Source organism: Lathamus discolor, chromosome 3 (assembly GCF_037157495.1).
Source record: "Lathamus discolor isolate bLatDis1 chromosome 3, bLatDis1.hap1, whole genome shotgun sequence".
NCBI lineage: Eukaryota > Metazoa > Chordata > Aves > Psittaciformes > Psittacidae > Lathamus > Lathamus discolor.
In genome coordinates, this window is record NC_088886.1 from 30228188 (window position 1) to 30256040 (window position 27853).

At 42.0% G+C, this 27853-nt stretch overlaps 1 protein-coding gene across 9 annotated transcripts in view; it reads left to right on the forward strand.

The window, feature by feature from the left end:
* Positions 1-27853, forward strand: part of MCF2L2 (MCF.2 cell line derived transforming sequence-like 2) — a 180727-nt gene that overhangs the window by 34055 nt on the left and 118819 nt on the right. For 8 of the 9 annotated variants that reach the window (XM_065674463.1, XM_065674462.1, XM_065674469.1 and 5 more), the window contains exons 2-5: positions 3274-3357; positions 15130-15244; positions 25011-25101; positions 26322-26441. In XM_065674463.1, coding sequence (XP_065530535.1) covers positions 3274-3357; positions 15130-15244; positions 25011-25101; positions 26322-26441 — 410 coding nt within the window. The remainder of the gene's footprint in view (positions 1-3273; positions 3358-15129; positions 15245-25010; positions 25102-26321; positions 26442-27853) is intronic. The other variant, XM_065674466.1, reaches the window with a different exon arrangement.

The window sequence follows — 27853 nt, forward strand, 5'->3', positions numbered from 1 at the left end:
TAGATAGCACAGTTGCAGCTAGCCTCCCTAGAGGTTTGGAAGGGAGGAGAAGCTGGGTCAGACAGATGGCTATGGTAAGTGCTTTTCTTTTTCTCCTTCTTCATAGGAAACCTTGGCAAGCAAAACCATAAGGCCTAATTTTTCATCTCTCTCTAGGAATTGAATTTATAGCAATTTTAAGAGGAGAACCAAGAACAGATGAACTGACTTTATTTTAATTGTCCTGGCAAATTCAGCTAGCTCAAGTAATGAAGAATTGCATGGTATGCATAAAGATTGAACTTTGGTGACCTATGTAGGGGACTGGTGGTGTTTCACTTAATACTGTTTGATCAGTTAAGCTTTTTTCTTTTTTACATTTGAGAAGCTTATGTGTGACTGCCTCTTCAATTAAAAATAAATAAAAAAATAAAAATCTAAGACCACAAGAATAATGACAGAGAAGCTAGGAAATGCCTGAGTCAAGGTTGCCAAGATAGCCATGTTTCAGCCACTTGCCTGGTATATGTTTTGATGTGATCTCTAGTTGCATGGCTATACAGACTTTCTATCAGAGAACAGGACTACTTTGAAGTGACCAGGAGTTGTCCAAGATCTTCTTCAGATATTAGCAAGGTGCAATGAAGCAAGGCAGCTGTTGCAAAACTCCAGTGGCTTGTCAGGTTTCTAAAACTTTCTCATTGACTTTTTGGACCCCATGTAATGAATTAAAACATGTCCATTGTCAATAAGTAAAAAGCAGGGTTTTCTTTGCTGTGGTATGTATCCTGCAGGAAAATAGCACATTTCTTCCACCTAGGAGGCTGAACACCACTTCCTGCCGGCTTGTGACTTGCAGTACACTGATCAGGAAGGCTGCAGAGCCTCCTGGAATAGATAGTGGAAGATATGAATGTATTAATGCTCACTAATGCTAGGTAAAATGTGTGGCTGTAAAACTAAACCAGAACTCTATTGTCTGGTTTGCTTTTAAAAAATTTTTCACACTTTTATTTTAGTCAATGATTAAACTTCCTTCAGCAGCCCCAGGTAATCATATGTTTCCAAGGACTAGGACTTCTTTTGCAAGCTCTGCTTTGTAATTATTTGTAATAATGCTATTACAAATTTATCGATACTGAAGAGTAACAACCTTTAAGCACTGTCCTAAAGGAAGATGGAAGAGGGCAAATGTGACCTTGTGTGCTGTTGGCTACAGCTGCTGACATTTCATAGCCACATCACTGGATTTTCCATTTGGGCTTGTGAGGCACCTTCTCCTTATTTCCTCAGATTTTCTCAGTCTTCTGCTACTTTCTTATGCTACAAATTCTTTTCCCAGCATGTCAGTGTATGAGCTATGCCCTTTCTTGAGCGTGTGATTCCTAGTCACCCAATTTATTTTATATCACCTTTCTCATCAGCTGAATGTCTCTTGCTGAATGTGGGGTTTACAGCAAATCCCGTGTGGCACAGCTTGCCCAGGCAGGGGGTTTGATGAGAACAAACTGGCATTCTGCAGTTCTTGTTTCTATTACTTCATCTTATCCCTACACCACAAAATTCTTTTGGTAGAAAAAGGGTATTTAGGAATCAGAAACCAAGCTATTTTTAGAGCAACTTAATAAAACATCTATATGAAGGGGGGGAGAGGGGATTTCTGTTTTCTCAAGACTGGTTGATATTAATGATGCCTTCATACTGGCAAAACATCACTGAAACCAAGCTCTTTAGCTGCATTGGTTTGCTCTTCCAGTTATTGTTAGCCACCTGCAATGTCAAGAATCTGTGAAGCTGATAGTGGGGTGCATAAACGATATGGAAGTGAAGATCCCACATCAAAACCATCACTTATTCCAGGTTTAATTTTCCCCTTTTTAGTTCAAAGGGAGGATTTACAGAATCAGCCTTTTGAGTTTTTTGGTTTTTTGGTTGGGTTTTTTTTTTTCCAAATTGCTTGGAATTACTGCCTTTTTTGTTCATCAGCCAAAACCTGTGCAACTTCTTCCGATACTGTGTCACCATCTGTCTAGGAGAGGGCAACCAGTTGCTTGGTTACTTTGTCTCAAGTCTTTAGTGAAGCATTTGAAAATGAACTAAAAAGTTTCCAAGTAACATAGTGTCATTTAAAACCTAGAATCCTGAGTTCTGGGAAGGATCAGAGTGGATGTCTGAAAGCAAGATAAGAGATGGCATTTTGCAAAGCAGACTAGGATGCAGGGGAAAGAAGCTGATTTCTAACCTCTCTGACCTCCCTCTCTACTTCTGGACAGTTTGTTTAAAACCAGGTGTGCTAAAATATTTCAGTATTGACGTCAATGAAAATCTTGATGCTTAAGCAGGGCAACTGCCTGCCTTAATTAACTCTGATCTGTGGTCTATCTGGACCCAGATTTCTTCTTTCCACCTGTTGTCTGGGCAGTTAGAGATGAGCTGTAAAAGCCATGACTGGTTGTTCTGTAGCTGTACAGTGGCTAAAGCCTAATAGGTACTATTGTAACATAAACAGGCAAGCTGGCAGATACTCTGGAGTAAATGTTGCAGGTCTGGGATGAAGAATGCAGAGAACATGTGGGTGCACCTGCTACAGAAAGAGGTCAAATTAGCTCAATGTGAGATTATAGTTGCTGGTCACTAAATAGATCACACACAAAAATTGTGATTCCACACCCCACACACCCCCCCCCCCCCCCCCCCCGCTGTTTGGCATGTTATTTTTTAACTTCTCAGTGTTTACTTCAAAAGAACAGGCTTTGTTTTCACGAGAAGGAAGCCTCATGGCTCCTTATTTCCTCCTTTTACTATGTACTTGCTTGTAGTGGAAAAAGCATTAGCAAAGGAAACTGTTCTGGATTGGTTGGTTACGCAAAGTCCTGAAGCAGAGACCAGGGAGTTCAGGGTGGAACATGGCACTGTGTCTGAAATAGATCTTACTGTTTCAAAAAAAGGTAAAAGCTTTTAAAAAACTGAAAAGCTGCTTCATGTGGGAGGCCAAATGCCATGGCTTAATATGGAATATGAAGAAGAAAGGAACAGGCTGACAGCTTCAGCAAACCTGTGACAAGCTCTGCCAAGTCTACTAGAGCTGTTTTATGAAAAGCTCTCTGGAATCATAAGGCAATAAAGTATGTACACTGCAGATGAGACTCTGTAAGTATCATAAACTTCTCTGTGACAGCCTGAACCAATACTCAAGCCAGGCTCTTTTTCCTTTGAGTATCATCTTTGTTTTGATGGAAAATTGTCGTTAAGGTTTTATGAACTCATTGAATATTTCTGTTTCCACTTGCACAGATGAAATCATGCAGCAGGAGATACGGCCGCTGGTTGCAGTGGATATAATAGAGCAGCTGCACAGGCAATTTGCTATCTTGTCAGGTAAGAAGCTGCTGTCAATCACACACTGTGATTCTCTCAGAAATGTGTTGGAATCTGTCATGCTGACTGTCGCCCGTCAACTTTGTACAGCAGTTGCAATGGTATTTTTATATTGCTAACGAAAAGTGCTTTTATAATCAGTCACAGTGTATGGAAGTGATAAATGACAACTTGCTGTGATTGTTTTTCTTGAGGCAGGTGAATTTTCCATGCTCTCCACAATGGGGTGCAGGGGAATGGATTCGGAGGGTAAGAAATTAAACAAATCATTCTGTACATATATTTGCACAATGTCTGATCATCTGGTTTGTGGGAAAAGATTTTGGTCTGTCGGTTATTCATGACCTTCCTCTTCTTCCTCATTTGCCTTTGTTTTAGAAATGATTCATTTCTAAAGTGCAAGGTTCTAATCTTTTAAAGATTTGATTATTACATGTTCCTTTGTTTGCCTGAAGTTTGCAATCACGCACAGTGACACAGTTCCTGCCCTGACTGAATAACTGATATTGAAATGTGCCAGTTTGTTCAATACACTTATTTTGGGTACTGTAGACGAGAAATCCTTATCTGGGTCCTCAGATGGCCTCTGGCAACAACTTTTGTGTCTGTTTCTGTCTGTTCCGCAAATAAAGAAATTAAGAACTTGCTTTCCTTCTTTGCCATGGATACACAGTGAAGCATCATGAATTTGCACAAAATACTGAGATGTTCGTAAGGTACTTTTGGACAGCCTGTCCCTCTCTGCTTGGTGGAGAGGAGCACTGGGTACACAGTGCATTGGAAGTACACAGACCCAGTTCTGCAAATTATCAACTCAGCAGGACCAGTCCTTGCTGCATCTTCACATTTTTAAGCTGCCAAATGAAATCCAAATCTTAAATTACTCAGAATTCTGTTTATGGAGCTCTGATTTTGGAGGTTTCTGTGCAGCATCCTGTGGCAGTTTCATAAGCTTAATAACTAACTGTTTTGCATTCAGCAGCGGTTATTGACTGAACAGAGATGGAACCAGCTGTCTTTTTGTCTGCAGTAAAGCATCTTGGGGTCACATCTTCCTAGATTTCCTAATAAAGCCAAATCTCTGTGGCGAACAGTGTTAGCAACTGCATAAAATTGCTCAAACCTTTTGTATCCCACTGTTCTAGGTGTAGGGTAACTAGGAAATGTTAGTGTAGCATCATTCCTAAGGCAATTTTTGTTGCAGAATTCTCCTTCAGCTGTCCAGGCATTTGCCTGCATACCATGTGCTTACTATAGCTCTGCCATGCCAAACTGGAGAGGATAGTAACTTGGTATCGTTAAGTGCTCCATACCTGACTGCCAGAGATTTTAATGCACAGATACCACAACAAGGTCTCACAAGCATTAGGTGATCAGAGAAAGCTGAGCATTCCTTTTCCTTAAGGTGCTAGTTGCTTAACAGCAAAAAATAATGATTGATGGGTGGTATTTGGCAGTCTCTTAATCCAGGGACTGTTGTCAAGTTTGAAACTAATCCTCGCTGAAAACTACTGCTTTGGGAATGCTACTTATATCCCTTTTATTAGTGCTAAACTGATGTCAAAATATTCCAAATACAAGGAAGGGAACAGGGAATCTAATCACTATTCAAGTCTGTTTGGGTGGTGATGTTAACTTCAGTCGGATCACATCTGGGACACTTGTCTGCTCTTCATAAACAAGAAAACACTCATCAGCTGAACTCTCTAGAATACTTTGCTTACTTTTTCTGCACCAGGCATGCAGAGCTGCTGAAACCAAGGTTCTTGTTTTCAAGGCCTTTGACTTAACTGATACATGAATGCCTGACAACACTTGCATCAGTGTAAAGAACATCATGCATGTTGAGAATTCAGTGCCTCACGTATAATGCCTATCTGCAAAATGTGAAGGACTGCTTTTCTCAAACCCCATTACCTTGCGACATGTAAGGCCATTAATAAAAGGCAAGTACATTATGAAATGAACAACTTGTGGAAGGGGCTTTACTAAGCAGGAAGAAAACTCTATTTCCAGTTCCAGCTAGAACATTAAACATGGCACAAAAATGTCACAGATAAATATGAAAAAGAATTTTCTTATTTCTTTATGGACTCAGCATTTTGGTAGTGTCTGTATTCTCACCTGCTATATTTTAGCAAATTCAACAAATTCAAATCTTCACATTTGATGTACTTCTTTTATTCTTTAAAGTTAAATAAGACTGTTTAAACCTGAGGTACTTAAAGTCTTCAGAAATTATTCTTTATAGAAGGCAGGGATGAGAGGTTTCTTTATTAGGGATTGACAAATAACTGGTTCAACAGCATACAAATACTAATAACAAATACTGGAAGTGAGTGAAAAGGTATCTTTCATGCCCCTATCTACATAGATAGCAAATCCCATTTGAAGAATTTTCAGGCTTATCTAAAATCTCCACAGTACAGTCCAGAAATAATATCCTAGTAAGAAATAGGGCAGTATAGTTCATAGTTTCTAAGCTGATTTTAGTCTGAGCTTTACAGCTAGATTTGGAAACTCGAGTGCTTCCATTCTGAAATCCCCATGGTAGCCTATGAAGAATCACAGAATCATAGAATAGTTAGGGTTGGAAAAGACCTTAAGATCATCTACTTCCAACCCCCCTGCCATGGGTGGGGACACCTCACACTAAACCATGTCACACAAGGCTCTGTTCAACCTGGCCTTGAATACCACCAGGGATGGAGCATTCACAACTTCCTTGAGCAACCCATTCCAGTGCCTCACCACCATCACAGTAAAGAACTTCTTCCTTATATCCAGTCTAAACTTCCCCTGTTTCAGTTTGAACCCATTACCCCTTGTCCTACCACTACAGTCCCTGATGAAGAGTCCCTCTCCAGCATCCTTATAAGCTCCCTTCAGGTACTGGAAGGCTGCTATGAGGTCTCCAGGCAGCCTTCTCTTCTCCAGGCTGAACAGCCCCAACTTTCTCAGCCTATCTTCATAGGGGAGGTGCTCCAGTCCCCTGATCATCCTCGTGGCCCTCCTCTGGACTTGTTCCAACAGTTCCATGTCCTTTTTATGTTGAGGACGCCTGTACACAATACTCCAAGTGAGGTCAATCATGAACATAAAATCATCTACTCAGAGGTCCCTTTAATCCAGTACCTTATTCTATTGCTGACCACTGGTGGGTCACAGGTGTAAAATATAACAAGAATATTCCTTACTGTCCCTTCTTGCCTCCTGCAAACTGAGTTTAGGTAAATGTCAGAAACTATTATACTTTTAAAAAATTTGTTTATGTAAAAAAGTATAGCTTTCTTTTTCCTCTAGCAAAAGATTGGTTTCTTCATCCAATGAAAACAGATCTGTGCACTCTCCTGTCTCATTTCACTTTTAAAGTAATTCACACATAAATCACCTCATTTGATTTTGATTATTATACTTTTGTTTCCCAGGTGGCTCTGCAGTTTTTCCTTAAAGTCTACAGCTTTTCATTATGCACAAGAAACCACAAATATTTTGGTGTTTCAGTGCTTGCCTACGAGGAGACCAAAAATCTCCTGATACTTAGTTTATTTCCTCATTTTCCATGCTGGTATGTTCCAGGTCAGTAGCCACTGTCTGAAAAAAAACCCTCAACCCTCTGCTCTTTGGCTTCATTAATATAGGTAAAAGACATTCCCAACTTACTTGTAGAGTGTACTAGGCATATAATAATGTATTTTTCAGAACAACTTCATAAAAATAGTATATGCTGATTTATACTAGTTTGGGTTATTTCTTTCCTTCTGTAGGCTGCAGCCTCCAGAGGGCAGCTAGCCAACTCTTCCTCGCATGCAGCTTGGAGGGTGTTAGCAGTGAGTTTGATTTGTGCTACTCCAAAGCTTTTTTGAGCTCTCCTGTTCAATCCTGTGGACCCCAGATCCATTTGTCCAGTGTTAAATTGTTGACTGTTGCAGTGTGTTATAAATGACTGTTTATTTGATTAATACAAATTTCATTAACAGCTGGTGACAGAAGCAGACAATGAAAATATAAAATTCCCTTGCAGTAAACAGAAAAGAATAGAACTATTGAAGTCAAAGGCTCTTTGTTTTCTGTCCTGGTTTCAGCTGGGATAGAGTTAATTTTCTTCCTAGTAGTTGGTACTATGAATGCTGTGTTTTGAGAATACTATGAGAATAATGTTGATAAGACACTGATGTTTTAGTTGTTGCTAAGTAGTGCTTACCCTGACCAAGGACTTTTTGGTTTCCCATGCTCTGCCAGTGAGAAGAGACACAAGAAGCCAGGAGAGAGCACAGCCAGGGCAGCTGACCCAAACTAGCCAAAGGGATATTCCATACCATAGAACATCATGTGCAGTATAAAAACCCTGAGGAGGTGGCCAGGAGCTGCCACCTGCTACCTGGGGACAGGCTGGGCATCTGTCAGCGGGTGGTGAGCAATTGTATAGTGCATCACTCATGTTTCTTGGGTTTTATTCCTCTCCCCACCTTATGATTATTATTATGTTTTGCTTTATTTCCATTATTAAACTGTACTTATCTCAACCCATGGGTTTTACCTTTTTTCTGATTCTCCTTCCCAGCACATAGGGTAGGGGAAAGTGAGCAAGTGGCTGCACAGTACTTAGTTGCTGGCTGGGTTTAAACCATGACATTTTCTCTGGACATGACTCGTTAGAAATGCGTTCCTCTACTACTGCTGTGTAAAAACTTCTTAGAAGAGGATCTGACTGTCTTGCAGTCTCTGACCAGATGGTAGGAATTATGTAACAAGCCTAATGAGCTTGGTGTTTGATTGTGTCAGGGTCTAGTTACAATGAATGTGTTATATACTAACACCCTCCTGTTTGTCCTGACCCTCCTGCTACCAGACTAAGACTACTCTCCACACCAAGAACAGGGAAATTCCCCAAAAGTTTCCCTGGTTGCTGTGGTCATAGAAAAGACTGCAGTGTAGTGTGATGATGTCCTTAATCATGTAGTTCTTTGGTCATCTGTTTTATCATGTGTTGATCTAGCCCTGCTTAGCTTGTGAGATCTGGTGGCAGTGAGGTTCTTGTGGTTAAATTCTGGTTTTGAAACCACTGCCTAAAAACTGAACTCACAGTTACAGGAGTACAGCTGTGACAACATAGGAGTGCACAGCTATGTTTGTTTCCTGTAGCTGTTCAGGGAACTAGATCACAAAGTTGGGTAGTACTGAAAACATGTCTATTCTACACACAGCAGTTTTTATTGAAGAATGGTAAACCACTGGTAAAGTGTTGTTCTTGTCCTGACAGACTAATAACCCGCTCTACCAACCTGTTCTTGGAATTAGTACTACCGCTACTTTTTTATCTACAGCTTCACAACCTGTTCTCATCTGTAATTACTCTGTCAAAGAGCCCAATCTGCCATTTGCAGCAATAATGGATGCTGTTAGTAAATCACAAATTTATTAGACAAACTGTCACAAAGTGTACTATCAGAGATGCATTTTCTTTGTATTCTGCTCCTGTTAAGTCAACAGACTTCAGTGGATGGGAGACTATATCTGAAAATGGTAACTGACTCTGAAGCCAGTTTATTTAATTTCCAAAGCCTGGAGGGTGTTTGGCCATCTGCTTCCTGTTTAAACTGAGTCTTTTGGAAAACCTGGCCTGACCTCACCAAAAGGACAGTTTGGAGTTTACAGTTTGTAAAAAAACCCAGGAAACATGATTTAGCTTTAATAACAAGTTCAGCATTCACAGTATGACTTAGGGAGGTCTCCGCACGTGGGCAGACCCAAGCAGTTAGCCTGCACGCATCAGCAAAATTTGAAAGAAAACTTTCCACTCTCCAGTGCCAACTGATGAGTTGGTGTCTGTGGCAGGCTGGGGAAGAGAATACTGTAAACTTGCAGGCAAACTTTTGGATCTTCTACCCATAGCCTGATTGGGGGGGGGGGGGGGGGGGAGGGAGGGAGAAGAGAGAGGGGCTGCTGTTCTTTTTATTTTGGAGTGGGAAGGGTGGGGGATTTTGGGGGGTTTTGGGTGGGGGTTCTTTTGTGGGATTTTTTTTCTTTTGGTATGTTTTTTGTGTGTGTGTGTTGTTTTGTTTTTTTTGTTTGATTTGATTTTTGGTTTTTTTTTTTTTGTTTGGTTTTGGTTGTTTTTTTGTTTGTTTGCTTGCTTTTGGTAGTTTTTTGTCTGTGGTTTGTTGGTTTTGCTGTTGTTGGATTTTTTTTTTCCTTCCCTAGAGATTCAGCATACTTGGTAAGCTGTAGTTAAATATTACTTTCTGAATCCTACCTTTGGTGTAACCCCTGATTGCCTAAGTCATAAATATTCTTGATCCCTGGACAGGAAGTATAGGTGGGCTAGAACTGCAGAGTGTGGGATTTCCTAGGATCATCACTGTGTTCAGAAACCTAGCCTGCAGTTGTTATTACTCGCTACTTTTACATCAGTCCTACCAACCTGCAACTTCAGGTGTGAGAGCTCTCAGAACTCAGCACTCGCACCTCATTTGTCAGTCACACCCTCCCTCTACACTGCAAAGCAAAATTCAGTTTTCTCTGCTGCCATACCCTGTTCTCCCCTGTGCATCTTCCTCCCCCAAATACTTCAGCTGTTTTGTTTCCACAGCTGAATTCTGGCCCCATCTTCACTGCAACAACTAGCCAGGCTGCATTGGCAGCTGGAAAGTTTATCTAATAGGAACAACTATGAACACCGTTTTGTGTCCTGGGACTTGGGGAACTGGCACATGCAAGAGGGAGCAGAGGTCACATTACTGTGCCCTGTACTACCCCAACACTGCTTGTGTTCTACCTCTCCTACTTTTCTTTGCCTTCCATATGAAATCTGTAGTTTTTGTCCTGTCACCCTGGTTCTTCCTGTCCCTTTGCCCTTGGGCCACAAGAGAAGGGGAAAAGTTGAGCAAAAAGCTGGCGTGGAAAATAAGGAATGTGTCCAGGAGAAGGAGTAGAAGGGATGCTGTCAGTCTGAGTAGCAAACGAGGCAGAAGGTCAAGTTGACTGTAATCTTTTCCTCCTAAATCTTGCCTTTCTCCAGACAGTCTAGCCTTCTGCTCCTCCAACTCCTGACATTGTCTGCCTTGTCTGTGCTCCAAGTTGTTGAGTTTGACACACCTCTGTGTGTGATCCTGAATGCAAATGTTTTAACTGCTTGCTAATAGTTCACTTCTGATCATAAATCAATATCCTTTAATCAGAATGCCCTTCCCTGAGCAGCAGCAGAGCAAAGGAACTGTACCTTTGACATAATGAGTTTGGGTTGGATGCAAAGCGAGTTGCTATCTGCAGAGGTAGAGAGCAGAAAGGAGATGGATCTATTGAAGGAAATTGATGGAGCTGAATCAGGGTGGCAGTGTTTGTGGGTGCTGAGAGAGGAGCTCAGGTCTGCATCAGATGTTAGATGAAGTGTTGCTGAGTTTCCCCATCAGGCAAAACCGGGGCTAGCTGTGACAGAGCAGCCTGTGGTCTAACTGGGGAGCGGTGACGCACAAGAGATTGCCAGCAGGATGGCCTGACTCCGCAAAGACAAGGTCAGGAGTGAGCCTCATGTTAGGTCAGCCGGACGATAGCAGTTAACCTCCTTTCCTGCCAGCTGAACCTCCAACACTTGTGGCGGCTCCTTACAAGGGCCACTGCCACCAGCTGCTGCTCTTTCCCTGGCCTGGCACCATCGTTTGGAGCTGCCCGAAGGTGTTGGAGGTGGCCGGGTTGCTTGAAGAGTGCTGCAGAGTGGCATCTAATGGCGCCTGCAGGAGCTGCAAGTCAGCGAGGCAGGCCTATGGTTTCCATGAAGACGGCAGGCAGGCATGTGGCTGTGCTCCTGCTCTCTGGTTTTCAGTGCATCTTTGTTTCTGTCTCTGACTGCACTAAATTCGAGTTATTGCTCGCTTCTCCCGTGGGGCTCTTTAGCTGAGCTCGTGCCTCATGATGCTTTGGCTTTTTGTCAAGCTTCTTTGCTCCTTGCAGTCTTTGGGCCCCCTTGCCTTGCTTCACAGACACCGCTGAAAAGAGCCGGCATGCCTCAAGTAGCCGTAATATAACCCTCTCAGCTTTGTGCTGTGTTCATGTGGCTCGCTTCAGCACTTCTCTTCTGTCTCACTCCGACAGCCCTCCAGCATTTAAAATGGGTTTGGGGGGGGTCTTTTGGTGGTGGTTTTTGTTTTTTGTTCTTTTTTTTTTGGGGGGGGGGGTGGTATTTTTTTTCCCTTTTGAGGACTATTTTTCTTTTGGACTTTCATGGATCTTAATTCCTTCAGTCTTAATTATGACGAATTGTAACATTTTCTGTTCAGCAATTCAGTTCTTTTCAGAAATGATGCCCAGGAGTGCGGGGGTTATGCACAGTCCCAGCACGTGCAAGGATCATAGACAGACAGTCTTGGCACCAAATTCCATGCACTTAGTTCTTATGGCTGTGGAGCTGACTGAAGACTGTCCCTGTTGGTTTTTATTTTGTGCTCTCTGCCCTTCCAAGACAACGAGTAGCAGTCAGTTAAATGCTGCTTTCAAGGACTAGAAGAAATCTAGTGGCAATTCCCTGGTAAGTTTATGGCCCAGAAAAAAAGGGCTGCAGCTTGTCAATTCACATTCTGCAGAAATTTGCATACTGCAGCAAGTCTTGGTTTAGTGTCAGGAAAAAAAAAAAAAGGCATTGACATTTAGATGTATTGAACTGCTTTCTTATCCAGAGGAGAGAGTTTTCCGAACACCCTTGGCGTATAAGGAGCTTCCTTTGTATCCCTTAATGTTCAGTCTTGTTACCTTGCTAGATATATGGATAAATGGTTATGGATCATTTTCCCTTGTACCTCAACTACTTTTTAAGCTTCAGATATGGGCAGGAACAAGCCACTCCTAATGTATTTGTGTTATTACTTGTCACCCAACGCTTCAGACATTCCTGCTCTCTCCTTGTTATAGACTTAACAATTTCTGATCACAAAACTCTCTCAAATTGCACTGTAATTTCATGGTACGGCAGGAACTGAGCATTTCCTTATTTATTTCCTTGTCTGAAATACAGCTACATTCAAGAACTTCCTGAATGTTCTTCTGTTTTGCTTACAGCAGGAAGTGCTGACTTCACACTGGAGAAAGAGATGGAGCCTAAGAGCTAAGAGTGTGTGGCCTAGTCAGAGGCAAGGAGCTAGCTCCTGGCTCTTAGCTGAATGCTTCCCAAATGTCCTCTTAGATTCATTGCCAGGTGAGGGGAGGAAGTGGTGTTCAGCCTGCTTACATTCATTCCTTGGATGGCTTTTCGTAGGAGAAGATCCTGTGACAAAAAATACACACCCACATACATAGAGTGCATCATCAGCCTGCCTTATCTAGCTCAGGAAAAAGAGACCGGGGAAGAAGAGCACATATATGAATGTGGATGCAAGAGAAGTAGAAGATAAAAGGGACACAAAGAGGTTCAGGTCAGCAGGAGCATTAGGAGTTCCATATGAAACTTGTAGTTTAAACAAATCTTGAGTATAACTGCAGGTAAACTGTCAGGTGTTGAAAGAGAGGATCCAGGGGAATCTTTATTTTATCCGCCAGGGGCAAATACTGCTGCTTTAAACCAAAATTTTCCAGGTTACTCTCATCTTTCCCATTTAGAGTATCTTCACTTATTTGAAAGAGGTGAATGGGTAAGCTTGGTGCCCAGGAATCATGTGACTGCTTACAAGATACCATCTAAGAAGGTATCTTGGCATGCATTGAACTCTAAGACAGAGCAGGCAAGCTCCCAATTTCATTTCCTGGTATTACTGTTTGTCTCCAGCAGATGGCACTGAGAATCTGTAACAAACCACCCTCACTAGGTACCTGCAGTTTGTTCCTGGTCTCTACGGTGGTGAAATCTGGGGGAAATCTGACTAAATTTTCATGACAACATAATCTGTGTCACTGCTGACTGCAGGTAGTGCACCTAGAGTGCCATGAGATCAAACTACCAGGCATCAGCATTTGCCCTTACCCCAAGGCCAACGTGGAGGGCAGTGTGGAGGCTGTGGCTCTGCTCAGCATTTGAAATACAATTCACTGCAGTGTGAATTATAATATTCCTTCTTTGCATTTTGGCTGAAAGCCTTCTGAATCTCTGTAGGCCTGTTTTCTCACTAGCAGAACTAATTTAGTGGATGATCTAACACAACTGAGCCATTTTCAGATGTAATTAAAGCAAGAATCAACCTTCAGAAAGGAAAACAAGAACTAATGATAGTGTTCTGATAAAGCCACCATATCACGAAATGTCAAGAAAGAAAAGGGTTTCCTTGTTAAAATTTCCTGTTTTCTAGAGCTCTGACTTTTGTTTTATGTGAACATTGTATTCCTCACAGCGTCCCAGTTCTCTGGCTGGACAGCACAGAAGGGACCTTAAATAATACAGCTGAGGGTGGGAGGGCTGGGTAGAGGCAGGAACAGGATGAGCAAGGGACTGATCGCTCTACATAGAAATAGCTAGGAATTAATAGATCACCCTCTGTGCAATGACCACCAAAACAGGAGTAGGAGCAACTGGTTTGTGGCATCAGCTGTGGTTATCAGTAGGGAAAGGCAAGGTATAGGGATTTAGAGGGTACTTCTGAGGAATGAGAACTCGTATTTTTCCCCCCCAGTGCTGTTTCCTCCCATGCTCCTAGTAGGATAACTTATTGGATATTTTCCTTGAGGAAGGTAGTTTTCTGTCTCCCCCCTACAGCTTCCCCTTCACTAAGGGAAACCCTAAGTGTGGCTCTTCCTTGAACAAGAATCTTCTAAGGGTGATAAATGACTAGAAAAATTGTGTGTGCTGCAGGACTAGGCTTGCTTTTGGGTTGGTAAACAATTCCTCAGCCTGGTGTAAAAAACAGAGATTGCAGAGTAAGGAGAAAGATTCAGGGAAAAGCAAGTCCTTAATGCCCTACCTCAGCAGTGCTAAGCAATAAGGTACCTATAATGAAAGCTTTATTTCATCATCTTCCTTTACGTGCCACTGCCTCATTAGTCTGTTCTTGGCTTTGAGTCCATGTTGGTGTGAAAACTCCTGTTAACTTCTGAGTGGTTTGAGTGATGCCCAGTTAGGACTGGTCCTGCAAGTCAGCAGGGTTTGTGCTGTGGACTACATCTTCTTTAGCTGAGCATTGTGTCAGGAGAAATGTAAAGGCTGCTCAGTTATAAAGGCTCAGCACCATGCTTCCCATAGCCCTACCAGAGTTTGAGTACTGCTGTTTGGATCAGAGAGTCCCTCAGAGAGGGAATCTTCTTGACCTTGTTGCTTATGTCTTTCCTGTGCTTTTTAATGGAGGCTTGATGGAAATAAACAAGATGAGAGCATTGATTAAGTACTCCACGCACTTTCAGCATTTTTTCTTTAAGAAAAGACCTAAGAATGGAATGGTCCTAGGCCTGTGTCATGGGTTATATGTGTGTATTCAAAGCTTCCATGCTCTAATACTTCATCTCCTTTAATGTCTAGAAGGAATTAGAAAGTGCTGTAACCTATACACAGATAAATGTAATATTATCACAATAAATTACTTGGAAATGGGAAACAGAGAACCGAAGAAAGCATGTAATCAGAACTATGCAGCAGGTTAATGAGAAAGCTGAGAATGAACAATAGAGGTTAGAATCTCAGCTGGAGTAAACTGAGGTAATGAAACTCCAGTGGAATATAATGTCAAATGGGAAGCTGATCACATGTACTGAATTTGGATGCTTTTCACTGAGAAGTGCCAGTGTTTCCCATTTGAGTATTGACCGGTCTCCCCTAAGGCATAAAATCACCTTCTCATCCTTACAACCTCTCTTTTGCAGGAGGAAGAGGGAAGGATGGGGCGCCAATTATAACATTTCCGGAATTTGCAGGATTCAGTGACATACCTGATGAAGATTTCCTGAACGTGGTCACATATCTAACCAGCATTCCTAGGTAAGGTTAAGTACAAGTGTCCGTTGATTCTTCTGTGCCTGGCAAAATCTTGGAGCAGATTCTCCTGGAAGGCATGCTAAGGCACATGAAAAACAACAAGGTGCTTGGTGACAGCCAGCATGGCTTCACTAAGGGCAAATCCTGCCTGACCAATTTGGTGGCCTTCTATGATGGGGCTACAGAACTGATGGACAGGGGTAGAGCAGTTGATGTCATCTACCTGGACTTGTGCAAAGCGCTCGACACTGTCCCGCACGACATCCTTGTCTCTAAATTGGAGAGACATCAATTTGACGGATGGACCACTCTGTGGATAAAGAACTGGCTGGATGGCCACACACAAAGAGTTGTGGTCAATGGCTCAATGTTCAGCTGGAGACCGGTAATGAGTGGTGTCCCTCAGGGATCGGTGTTGGGACCGGTCTTATTCAACACCTTTGCTGGTGACATGGACAGTGGGATTGAGTGCACCCTCAGCAGGTTTGCTGATGACACCAAGCTGTTTGGTTCAGTTGATATGCTGGAGGGAAGGAATGCCATCCAGAGGGACCTGGACATGCCTGTGAGGTGGGCTGATGCCAACCTTATGAAGTTTAACCATGCCAAGAGCAAGGTCCTACACCTGGGTCGAAGCAACCCCAGGCACAGCTACAGACTGGGCAAAGAAGAGATTCAGAGCAGCCCTGCAGAGAAGGACTTGGGGGTGTTGGTCAATGAGAAAATGAACATGAGCTGGCTTCAGTGTGCACTCGCAGCCCAGAAAGCCAACCGTATCCTGGGCTGCATCAAGAGGAGCGTGACCAGTAGGTCCAAGGAGGTGATCCTGCCCCTCTGCTCTGCTCTTGTGAGACCTCATTTGGAGTATTGTGTGCAGTTCTGGTGTCCTCAACATAAGAAGGACATGGAACTGTTGGAACAAGTCCAGAGGAGGGCCACGAGGATGATCAGGGGACTGGAGCACCTCCTGTATGAAGACAGGCTGAGGAAGTTGGGGCTGTTCAGCCTGGAGAAGAGAAGGCTGCCTGGAGACTTCATAGCAGCCTTTCAGTATCTGAAGGGGGCCTATAGGGATGCTGGGGAGGAACTCTTCATCAGGGGCTGTAGTGCCAGGACAAGGGGTAACGGGTTAAAACTTAAACAGGGGAAGTTTAGATTGGATATAAGGAGGAAGTTCTTTACTGTGATGGTGGTGAGACACTGGACTGGGTTGCCCAAGGAAGTTGTGAATGCTCCATCCCTGGTGGTGTTCAAGGCCAGGTTGAACAGAGCCTTGTGTGACATGGTTTAGTGTGAGGTGTCCCTGCCTGTGGCAGGGGGGTTGGAACTAGATGATCTTAATGTTTTTTCCAACCCTAACTACTCTCCGACTCTATGATTCTATGATTTCCTACAGAGCTTTGCTTCTTCAGTGACTCACTGCTTTTAGTGGTGCTACCAGGGTGTACCAGTGATTTCAGCATCCATCCAGTCCATATGAAACTTTCCTATGTATAGGAGGACCTAGGAACCACTTACACCATCTGTATGGGAAAGCAAGCTTTACACAGGCCAGGTTTTCTGTTCAGGGCTTGAACTGGGTGCAAGGAGGTATAGATCTGAAAAGCAGCAGTAAAAATAGCAGATCAAAAAGGAGCTAAGAAGGGAAACATTTGTGAAAACTCTCAGGGGTGCTGGATGTAACAAGGAAAAGGTTGCATCTGGAAGGAGCCAAACTTACATAGGTTCTATTACTGTTTATTTGAGTGCATCTTTCTGTGTAAGCTTTCTCTGTTTTGAGAAAGCAAGCTAGGTGACCTGTTGACAGGATTCTGGCAAGCACCATGTGCTTTCTGATGCTTCATTTACTGGGAGACTGCTCCACAGCTAGGATGTTTTCCTTGCTGTTTGCTTGCAGCTGTACAAGGATAATGAAACAAACTCCCTTCCACTGCTCTGAGGAAATGCACTAGGGCATGGCTGCTGAATTACTTTTTGTTGATCCAAAAAAAGAGATTAATATTTTTTCAGTCCCCTGATCCTGTCTCTGGACCATGGCTGTTCGTGCTAGTTGGAAGCACAGCAGGGATTTACTATTTCCTGTGGTCTTGTGTATAAAGCTGCTTAGAGGATGATGAAGGGAAAGCATGCCTCCTCCAAGTTTGAGTAAGAAATTTTCCAGCTCCACCTACATGTATTCCCCATACTAAGTTGCCAAAGCAAGCTGAAAGAAACCGCATACTGTGAACTTAACAGCTTCATTGTTTCACTCTGCTCTGTAGGGTTTTTGTTCCGACAGGGGAAACTTTGTTTTACGTATTTCTTCACTGGAGGCAGGACTGGGAGGATGATCAGCTTCAGGGTTAACAAAACAACAATAGTAGCTGAGAAAATCACAAAACTAGTTTTCCAGTTCTTTGGTATGCTGGTGGGTGATTCCCAGTAATGTTGTCACATGTTGGGGAACTAGCATGTTGTCAGTGACAGGCAGAAATGCTTTATGCTGCTTCAGCCTGTGTGAAAGCCAAAAGTACAGATGGGTTCAAGTGAAATTAAACTGATTAATGAAGGATAGCTCTATCAGTGGCAGCTGAACTCAATGGCTCAGATGCAAACTCTAATTGAAGAAATTTATATATTCCTTAATGCTGGGACTTGGGAGAATATGCCAAAAGAAAGATTGCTCTCTCTTTTCACCTTGCCTCAGTATCCACTACCTACCAAACACTGGAGACAAAGTATTGGGCTAGATGGACCTTTGCTTTGATTTGTTTACCAGTTTTGCATTTTCTCTTCCCCTGAGAAATCACAGAGCAATGTGCAAAGAATGATGAGTTAAATTTCAAAACTTTGTAACTCAGGAGAGCTGCAATATGCTTATTTTACAGGTGATGAGGTATGTATAAGTAATATCTTGCATTACAGACAGGCTCACCAAAACTTGTGTTGAGTAAGTGACTATTCAGTTTGATATAAATGACCTGCTCAAGGTCAGTGACAGGCTGGGATTTGAACCTTCATTTTATGCAGACCAGCACATTGGTTTGACACTCAGGTTTAATTACAGATCACGCTGTAGGGATGTGAGTTTTCCAGGGAGTTTGCTAGTATTTGTTACAGTGTTTTTAGAAAGATTGACTGCATTTCTTGAGCCACTATTTGAAACTTGCCACCCTTCATGTGGATGGTGAGGGACAAAGGTAGTAATCTAGAAGAGGAAGAACTTGAGCAGCAAGCTTTGGCTGTGTGATTTATGACGTAATTATATGAAGTACAGTCTTAATGTGGCATAAATGGAAGACCTGTTTGGGTACAGCAGAGCCTTGCTAATTTGCAATTGCTGGTCCATGCACCAAGACTGTTTCTCATACCTCTCAGCAAGTAGTAAAGGAACTGCTTTGTTACCTTCGTTAGCACTGTTATACTACATACTACTGTGTGTATTACAATAGCATTCCTGTACATGTTGTTTCACTGCTAGTAGTTCACCTTTTCTTTTGATTCTTAAAGAAGATGTGCAGATATCAAACAAAGTGATGAAGAGAATAGTCTCTAACTCTTGTGGAGTTACAAAGGCTATGACTGAATCAGGCAAGATGAAGTATAGTTTGAAAAGCAGTTCACCCTGTTTAGTTTAGAAAATACTTCCTTCTTCATAGCTCAGTGAACCAGAGTAACCAGCACCATTTTTCAGTTAAAGGTGGAAATAATATCTTTTTTTTTTTTTTAGTGTCTGTTTCTGCATATCCTGTAGAATAAGGTTAATCTTAGTTGTGGAGATAAGATCTGTTGTCACAAGATGACAAGATTCAGTTAACTTTCTAAGTCCCTCTGGAATGATTGATCTTATGTGCCCATATGACAAAACATTGAAAAGATAGGCAGCAAATGTTGTTATTCAGTGGTACAGGCATGCACTTGTCTTTGATGTTGCTGAGCAAATTGGAATAGCACAGTGTTTTGGGGTGAGTTGTAAGTAAACCTTGCACTCCAGGCCTTCAAACATTGACTGCTCTCCAGAATAGAAGATCAGCCCAGTGATATTTTTGTAATTGGATTCATTTTCTCTCTGGTTGAACACCTGCTCATGAGAGTGCTCCCCCAGAGGGGTCTACGTACATACACATTCACATTGGGTAGCATCAGTGTATGCACATGCATACCTCTGTGCAGGCACACATACAATAGATAGGTCCAGAAAGGCCTTTTTTACTTTCTTTGAATAACAAAATCATGGCCAGAATTCCCTTCTCTTCCAACGTGGATCAACTACTTTGTTAAACAAGTGCCCCTCTCTCCTTCTAAAAGAGAGAGGTCAGGGAATTGGACGTCTCCTGGCCTCCTCAAATCAGTAATCAAGGGCCAACCTAGATCAGAGATATTACTGTAGAGATGTTACAGTACTGACACTGAGAAAGTATTGATAGAGTGTGTGTGTTTGTTTTTAAACAAACTGCCTTCCTCTGCATACACACGAATGGGGTTTCTTAGCTGCACATCCACTTGCACTGAGGCTGCCGTTGTGGCTAGTTTTCCTCCCATGGCTGTTAGCCTGCATATGTGTTCCTTAGTGCCAAATGACATTCAGACCATGGTTTGGCCTTTTCTTTCAGCATGCTGACTGAAATAGGATAACTTGCTGACACTCTCTCTGTTTCCCTGGCTAAATTTAAGTCTTAAATCAGCCCTATCTAGTAAAAAAAACCAATCAAACATACATACAAATACCATTGGCTTATCCTGGTGAAGACAATTGATACCACAGATTCATAGAATCAACTATGTTGGAAAAGACCTTTAAGATCATCAAGTCCAATGTTTGCCCCAGGACTGAGATGTTATGTAGGCTCACACAGAGCTCATGTCTCCGAACATCAAGGTGAAAGGCAGGGAATAACATTGCAGAAGGCTGAACTCTAGCTTTGTATCAGGTCCATTTTGAGTTTTCTGTTGTCCAAAGGCACCTCTTTTCTCTAGACTGTTGCCATGTTGCATCCATCAACCTGTGGCAGCAAAGATTTACAGCCGTGTATCTCTGGCTTGTTTGCTTCTTGCCTTTGTGTAGTCTGCCAGAGTGATCTTGAGTGATGTATATATTCTCCCACATTTTCTTCTGTGCCCTTCTTAGCTGCTTTCCTTTTTAGCACCATGTGGTTTTCTCATCTTCTCTCCCCACTCTTTTCCTTCTTCAAATTCTGAAGTTTTCAAGTCTATTCTCCAATTTCTTAACCATTTCTTCTCAGACAATGTAATAGATTCAACGCTGTAAATTGTATGTACTGTGATAGTACCTGAATTGTTTGCTTAATGGCCTGATTCTCATTTTACCCTGACAAATGTCTTTTGGATCTCATGTTTTGGCTTCTTTTTCATACTCTTCTGCAACTAGCATTGTACCTGAACTGTTTGTGTAATAAAGTGTTCTGGCCTGTGCAGTGTTCTGGGCCCTGCAGCCCCATACGCTAGGCACCACTTTTTGGCAGGTTTGGCAGCCAGTTGCAGTTACTACACTTGGTCTTGGAAAGAAATCTGTGAGCAGCACTCCACCATAGCTAGACTGCACATTTAATGGTATTTTTTTCTTCTTCACTGTTTCCTCATCTTTCAATCCAAGTCACTATTTAAGTATCTATTTCATCTTCCATTTCATCAGTCTGTCTCTTTAACTGGCCTGCAACACTGTGTTGTGCAGTGGTAACTGATAAGCAGTGTTCCTATTCCCATATGTTCATTATTCCTAGCTCTCCCCACCCCCAGGACCACTCCTGCCAAGCCTAATTTCATGAGAAAATTCTTTTGCTGCTTCTCTCTTGCATTTTTGTGTTTTTGTCTGTATTTCATAAACTTTTGTTCCTATTATCGATGAATGCAATTTTTTTGGTCCTCTGATGCCTGGATGCTTTTGTGGTGTTACAAATCCCTGCGCAGAAGAACATCTGAAAAAAATGAACTGCTCATGAGCATGTACTTGAAAAAACAGCAAAGGTCATTTTTAAGTGACTTCTGCTATACGTTTGAGGGACTTGCTTTTAAAAATAGGATGTAAGAGCTGGTTCACATCCACAGAGGCACATTTGATTTGGGAGAAATACTTTCGTGTTTGTTTAAACACTTGTTGCTTTTGGCAGATGCTGTCCTGTCAGTTACTTCCATTGCAGTTTGCTTAGCAAAGTGTGATTATAATAATAAGGGTCTGATTCTGAATTCTTTTAGGCCTTCAATCCTCCATGTACCCTGCTAATAGAAAGCCTGTAGTCAGTCTCTCAAACCAGGTAGATGGGCAAAACAAGGCAATTTTTATGTGTAGGCAGCTTGTGTGAATATGGCACTTATGGATATAGTTACTTGTGGTTTAGCTACAGCATAAATTTTGTCAAGAACATATTTTCCTAATTTTTATTAACCTGACAGTAGTTGAATGATATATTTCCATAGATCTTCATCAGAATTTTGTTAGCTTCAGCTAACACACCTACTTGTTGGGAATTATGTTATAAATCACTGGTTTCAGTGGTACTGCGTCAGATTTGAACCTGATTCTATGTAGCCAATTATTGTTCTAGTTGTTCAGCAGCTACTAACTGGTTGCACCAGTCTGGGCTGTAAACATAGTTAGATGCTGATTCCAGTGTATAGTCTCTGTTTCTCTGGACTAGACACCATATTTTTGTGACCAATTTGACTCAAACTGTGGGTCTTACATTCCCATATTCCTACTGCTTTAACATAGTTCTCAAAATTAATATGGCTGTCAAAAATATATAAAGCGTATTAGAGACAGCCTTTTCCAAGGTCATCTGAAATATGTTACTGTTGAAAGGGAAATTGCACTGACTTAGTTCCCCCTTCATGTCTCACCATTTTACTAGTAACTTTGATCTAAACAATCGGCTAGTTTCAATAGCACACTGTAAGCAATGTGGATGTTGATTTGTAACCTTGTTCTCTTGAAACAATTAGTCACAACAAGCATTTTTTTTTTTTTTTTGCATTTGTTCTGGTTAACCATATATTTGGAACAAATCCTGTTCCCAGCAAGAGTAAAGAAACCCAAGGGGGGTGTGTATTCTGCGATTACTCATTTCTCTGGTCATCTGAAGAACTGTGAATCCAAGAGCTAATTTCCACTTGTATGGGGCCAGAGCATGCTAGAGTCTGTGCTTTACCAAGAGGCCCATGAGGGTGCTGGAGCTGGTTTTGGGAGCACTGGATTGCAACAAGTGTCAGTATTATCAGCATCAAATGTTTACAAACTTTATTCTGGATTAGTCAGAACTGGTGGATCATATATGTAGGGGAGTTTGTTAATAACTCATTTTGTTAATGACTGTAATCCTGTCTTTTACAAGCCAGTTTTCTGTGCACTGGATGGTCAGACAGCAGCCAGTGTTGACTGGATGGCCTCCTGTTCCCTAGGCCAGGGAACTGTGTGCAATGCACCTCAGTCTGGTTTTTAGAGTGTGTTTATTTGACAGCTTCTCAAAGGCGTTTTTGCCTTTCGGTGTGGTCGTGGTTGTATTAGTTGGAGGACTGGGGGCTTGTAGCTTCCAGTTTCATCTGTAGCAAACAGAATAACTGAGGTGTTGGCACCAGGATTGGCAGACCAATGTGCCCAGGGTGGATGCAGCTCTGATGGTGAGGAGTGTGGGGTTCCAGCCTTTTGGCTGGAACTTCCTGGAGTGAGATGCTGTGCTGAGGTGTTAAATAAGAATAGACAAGCAAAAAAGCACTCTTCCTGTCTCTTGCGACACCTAAACACATTTGTTCCCTACAATTTCTAGCAGTTGTTTTCTTTCTATAGTTGTCCTAAATGTTCCTTGGCACATTATTAAACAAAAATGTTTGGGGTTTGGGGTGGGTTTTTTTTGACATGTATTACACAATCAAAGGAGGAAAACGATGCATGGCTTTGTGCTTGTTTTGATTTCCAAACTATCAGCAAGTTTACCACAACCTTCTCTGTTTGATATAACCAGAATTCCTGGCACCAGTGCAGCAACACTGGTTGCCAAGGCAGAGAGAAAAAGCCTGCCCTCATCCTGTATGTCTCCATTAGGCAGGACAGGCACCCTGTCCACAGAGATACTTCCTGGTGGTCTGGAGGCTGAGGCTGATTTGCCCAGGCCTTTCATGACTTGCAGCCTTCCAGAGCAATTTTTGGTCCCAGCAGCAGAAGCAGTTTGATAAAAACAGTGCAGATTTTTGGGTACTTTAGGAAGCCCCCAGGTTGAGACTTCTGTGTTTAGTTTCTCACGCCCTTTCTGTAACAGTCTGTAATACGTACAATTTCTTTGTTGCCTTCATCTGAACATTTTTTTCCCTAACAACTAGAGCAAATGCATAGATACCAAGCTGGCCATTTGTATTCCTTGAACTAGTCAAGGACATGTATATATTTGTGTATATATATATCTGGAAAAATGGATTAATTACTTCCCCTGCTTGAGAGGCTCTGCTGCAAACACATTTTTTCTCCTCTAAAGAAAGAGCTGCATGTTGCACGACTTAAGAGGAAAGGTCATCTATTGTCATTGAATTTTGTTGCTCTCAGAGGAATGATGTAAAAATATTGAAGTGGGAAAACCAGTGAGTTCGCCTTTTCCAGTATGAACTATTAAGAACACTTGCATAGCAACTTGGGTTTGCATAACACTTTGGCTTTCAGGTTGCTGTTCTTTATCCTGCAGAGCTACAGCAGAAGTTCAGTATTGCTAACATTGGTGCTCTTTGTTGATTATTGACACAAGTTTGCACAAAATGACCCATGAAAATGGTGTTCCTGGGTTGCTTCTTTTATGGACAATGGAAAAGGGATCAAGGAAATGTTTTATAACATTTCTTTTGATTTAAGTCTGTGATTGGGTGTTTGATTGCAGTATGTCCTTTGATTATGTAAATTATGATCTTTCTGCATGCCTCTGTTTTGTCCAGAGATGGCTGAGCCAACCTGCTATAATAACATTTCTGGAGATTTTTCTCTGTGTGTGCTTATGGCTTCCAAGGACTTCTCCCCAACTCTGAGCACTCCTGGGAGGCAGAGTACAGCAGTCCCACTGAAGCTCTGCTCACCAAAATGGGATTTCTGTGAGAGATAGAGGATGGGATATTTAGGAGGCCTACATAGCTGGGACAGAGCATTAGATCACTGCCTCATAGATCCTCCTTGAAAAGTACTGAGAAGGAACAGTAACCCTTATTCTAGCCAATATGTTAAAAGGATATTTGAATGACTTGCAACCCTAGAACCACTTTGTGGTCAGCAAGATAGAGCTCTTCAATTCCTGCTTTGCCTACCAGAATTCCTGTGGCATTGTGTACACAAGCAAGGGTGAACAGTTGGGAATACAGGCTCCCTTGGAGCCAAGTGTCCCTGTCAGATATAAGCATACTTGGAGAATGAAGACTGGAGTGCGGTGTCCAATAGCTTGCATTATTTTGAAGAGAAAACAAGATCTGAGGTTTTTGTCTTCCATACAGCACAGTGTAATTCATGATCCTGAACTATTCATATCACCTAGTTTGGTAGCAGGGTAGTCTAGCAGCTGAGAGATTAAGCAGATAAAGTATTCATGCCTTCTATAAGCTGCTAGCCTCATGCTGGAAAGAGAAAATTTGTCGGCTTTTGTTTTCATGTGAATTCTGCCAAATACTCATTCTTTCTACTCTACGTTGCATTTTCATAATGGGCTTACAGGGCGATCTGACGGAGGCTGTGTTTTGCTGCAGTACACTTCCTTGGAACGGGAGTATCTCCATGTAACCCAGCATACTTATTTCATCTGTTTTGCAGTCTGGAGGCTGCCAGCATCGGATTCATCATCATCATAGACAGACGACGGGACAAATGGAGTGCAGTCAAGGCATCCCTGACACGGATAGCAGTAAGTGCTTACTTTTGTTATTTATCTTCTGGAAATTAAAATTATCTGTTGAACCTTCAGCACAGGATACAGTTTCATGTGCTCATTTTTAGCTCACATTTTCTGGCTGTGGATGCATATTCTCCCCTGCCCTGTAGCTCTCGAGTGTTAAATAAAAGAGGGAGGAAGGTGCAGAAACAAATTATACAGCCTTATTTACTGCTGAATTAAGACAAATTCCTTATTTGCTGGGTTGACTGCAATACAAATTCTATTAATTTGAAGTTGGTTCCTAGAAGAGTATAACAGACGTACACTTCTGTGCACTGATGTGACGATGTGGCCTCCTTATGAAAGAAACAGATCTCAAGGGGCTTCTGTTCACGTGGTAGTAAGCAGCCGCTGTCAGAAACTCATAATGGCTTATTCTATCTTGTTTGTGAAGGTCAGAGCTAAGCACTGATTTTCAGTGCCAACGAAAGCAGCTGGTTTTATACACCTATTACTAGGAATATGTGCTGTGAGAGCAAGCACGTATACACAGAAGTGTAGGAGGGATGACAGAGGCACCTTTAAGTTTTTTCAAGGAATTTAAGCAGAATTGCTTTTCATTCTCAGTTCTTTTTAGCTGCTCTCTTCTAGAAATTGTTCTTTTTTTAATGTTGATGAGCTCAGAGGAGTGTGTGAGAGATGTAGGATGGGTGTTGCAGACAGAGCCATGTCTGATGAATATGTTGAGTGCCTGTGTGTGGGGAAGAATATGCGAGGTTAAAATTATTAAAAACCTGTTCCAGAAGGAGAAGGTGGGTCAGCCTGGGGAGTTCCTCTGCGCCACCGTCTTTTGTCACTAAGTCCAACGTTGGTAGCCAGTTTTGCCCTCTAGTGGCGGCACCCTAGGAAACGGGAAAACCTGTGGCGTGGTAGTGCAAAGGGAGCCTGGTGTGGCTCAGATCTCGGGGAGGAAGGTGCTAGTGAAGAAACTTTAGAGCTCTCTGCTAAATCCATATAAGAAAACAATGCATGGCTGGGCAGTAAAAAAGGGCCAGACTTTCTACCAGCTTTGGAAATTGTGACAATGGGCGCATACTGAATGGACCAGCTGATACTATTAGCAGCTGGACTGAGCAAGGTTCAGTAAGTCCTACATGCTTTGCTCTCTTTAGGAAACACTTGGCTGAAAGTTCCCGTGGCCTTCCTGGAAGGCAGAGTTATGCCTTCTAATAGTTCCATGTTTCTTGCAGGGAGCATTTCCAGGAAACCTGCAGCTAGTGTTTGTCCTGAGACCTTCCCGCTTTATCCAAAGGGCAATCGCTGACATTGGCATTAAACTCTATCGAGATGACTTTAAAATGAAGGTACCGGTAAGCATGCATTTTTTGCCATGTGTTTTCTTTATCTCCCTGTTTGCAGTTATCAGGTGTCAGCAACTTCTCATAACCCAGTAAATGAAATTTTATTGTATGTGGCAATGGGGACTTTTATCTGGGTCTGAATGGTTTCACAGAATCACAGAATCCCAAGGGTTGGAAGGGACCTCAAAAGATCATCTAGTCCAACCCCCCCACAAGAGCAGGGTAACCTACAGTACATCACACAGGAACTTATCCAGGCAGGCCTTGAATATCTCCAGTGGTTTGTATAATAGTAATGTTAAAGAGTTAACTACCAGCGGATGCTTCACAGTATTAAATGGGCATGCTCCCATGTCAGTCTAGCTATAAAATGTGACTTGGTTTTTAAGTATTGACATATAAGTCCATTGGAGCCATTTCCCTGATGCAGGTAGAGGTAGATCTTCTCACTTTGGTGATAAACATAACTATTTAGGATTACAGAGCGGTGAAAGGCTATGGCTGAATTCTGCACTATTTTATGTATTATCCACGAGACTGCTGACAGTGCCTTGTTAAATGCTTGCATAGCATTGTCTGTTCTTAATGCCTTTGATCCCCATGCCCTCAAGATTCAAAGTCTGGTTTTTACTTCCCTTTATATACACTTGGCATATGCTGTAAGTTAGCATTCCTAAAAGAGTTTAAGTTTTAGATTATTCTAAGAGAGCTCTTTAGGGAGTTGTTCACAGCTGCATGTTTGCATGTGGTTTCAAAGTGGTTTATAAACAAACTTGAATTATGGTTATTGATGGTATTTAATCCTGGACCAGATTCATACTGTGTTCCACAATGACTTTACTGGAATAATTTCATATTATTGTTTTGGATTTTGCTTGTGGTTTTATATAGTTTTGCAAAAGATCCATGGCTCTCCTCCAACAGATTCTAGCTCTGTCAATACCTAAGTTTGAAGATCAGGTGTTTAAAATACTTTGTGCTTCTTCTGAAGTAAGAGACAGTAGCTTATTTATTACAATGCATACAGAAAAGGAACCACAAATATTCATTTGATTATTGTGGATTAAACTGTAATGTTGACTGTGGTTTGTCAAGGGTTACTTTTTGGTAATCGGAATGCAAAATTGATGTAAAAATACATGTTTGGCTACAAAACAAAATCTTTTAATTTTATAGCACCTTAAAAACTGGATGTTCCTGTATTTAATAAGCCACAATCTGTTGCTATAGCAACTGTTGTACCAGCAGCTGCAGCCTAGGAAGGGACAACTTCACCAAGAATTAGCATTTTCTAACAATTCAGCATTTTCTATACTTTCAGCAATTTATTTGATGGCAATGTTGAATTTCAAATTCAACTTGAAACTATGAAAGTTGGAAGGGAGGTTAGTTGTCAGCAGGGATCAAGCACTGCAGTAAGT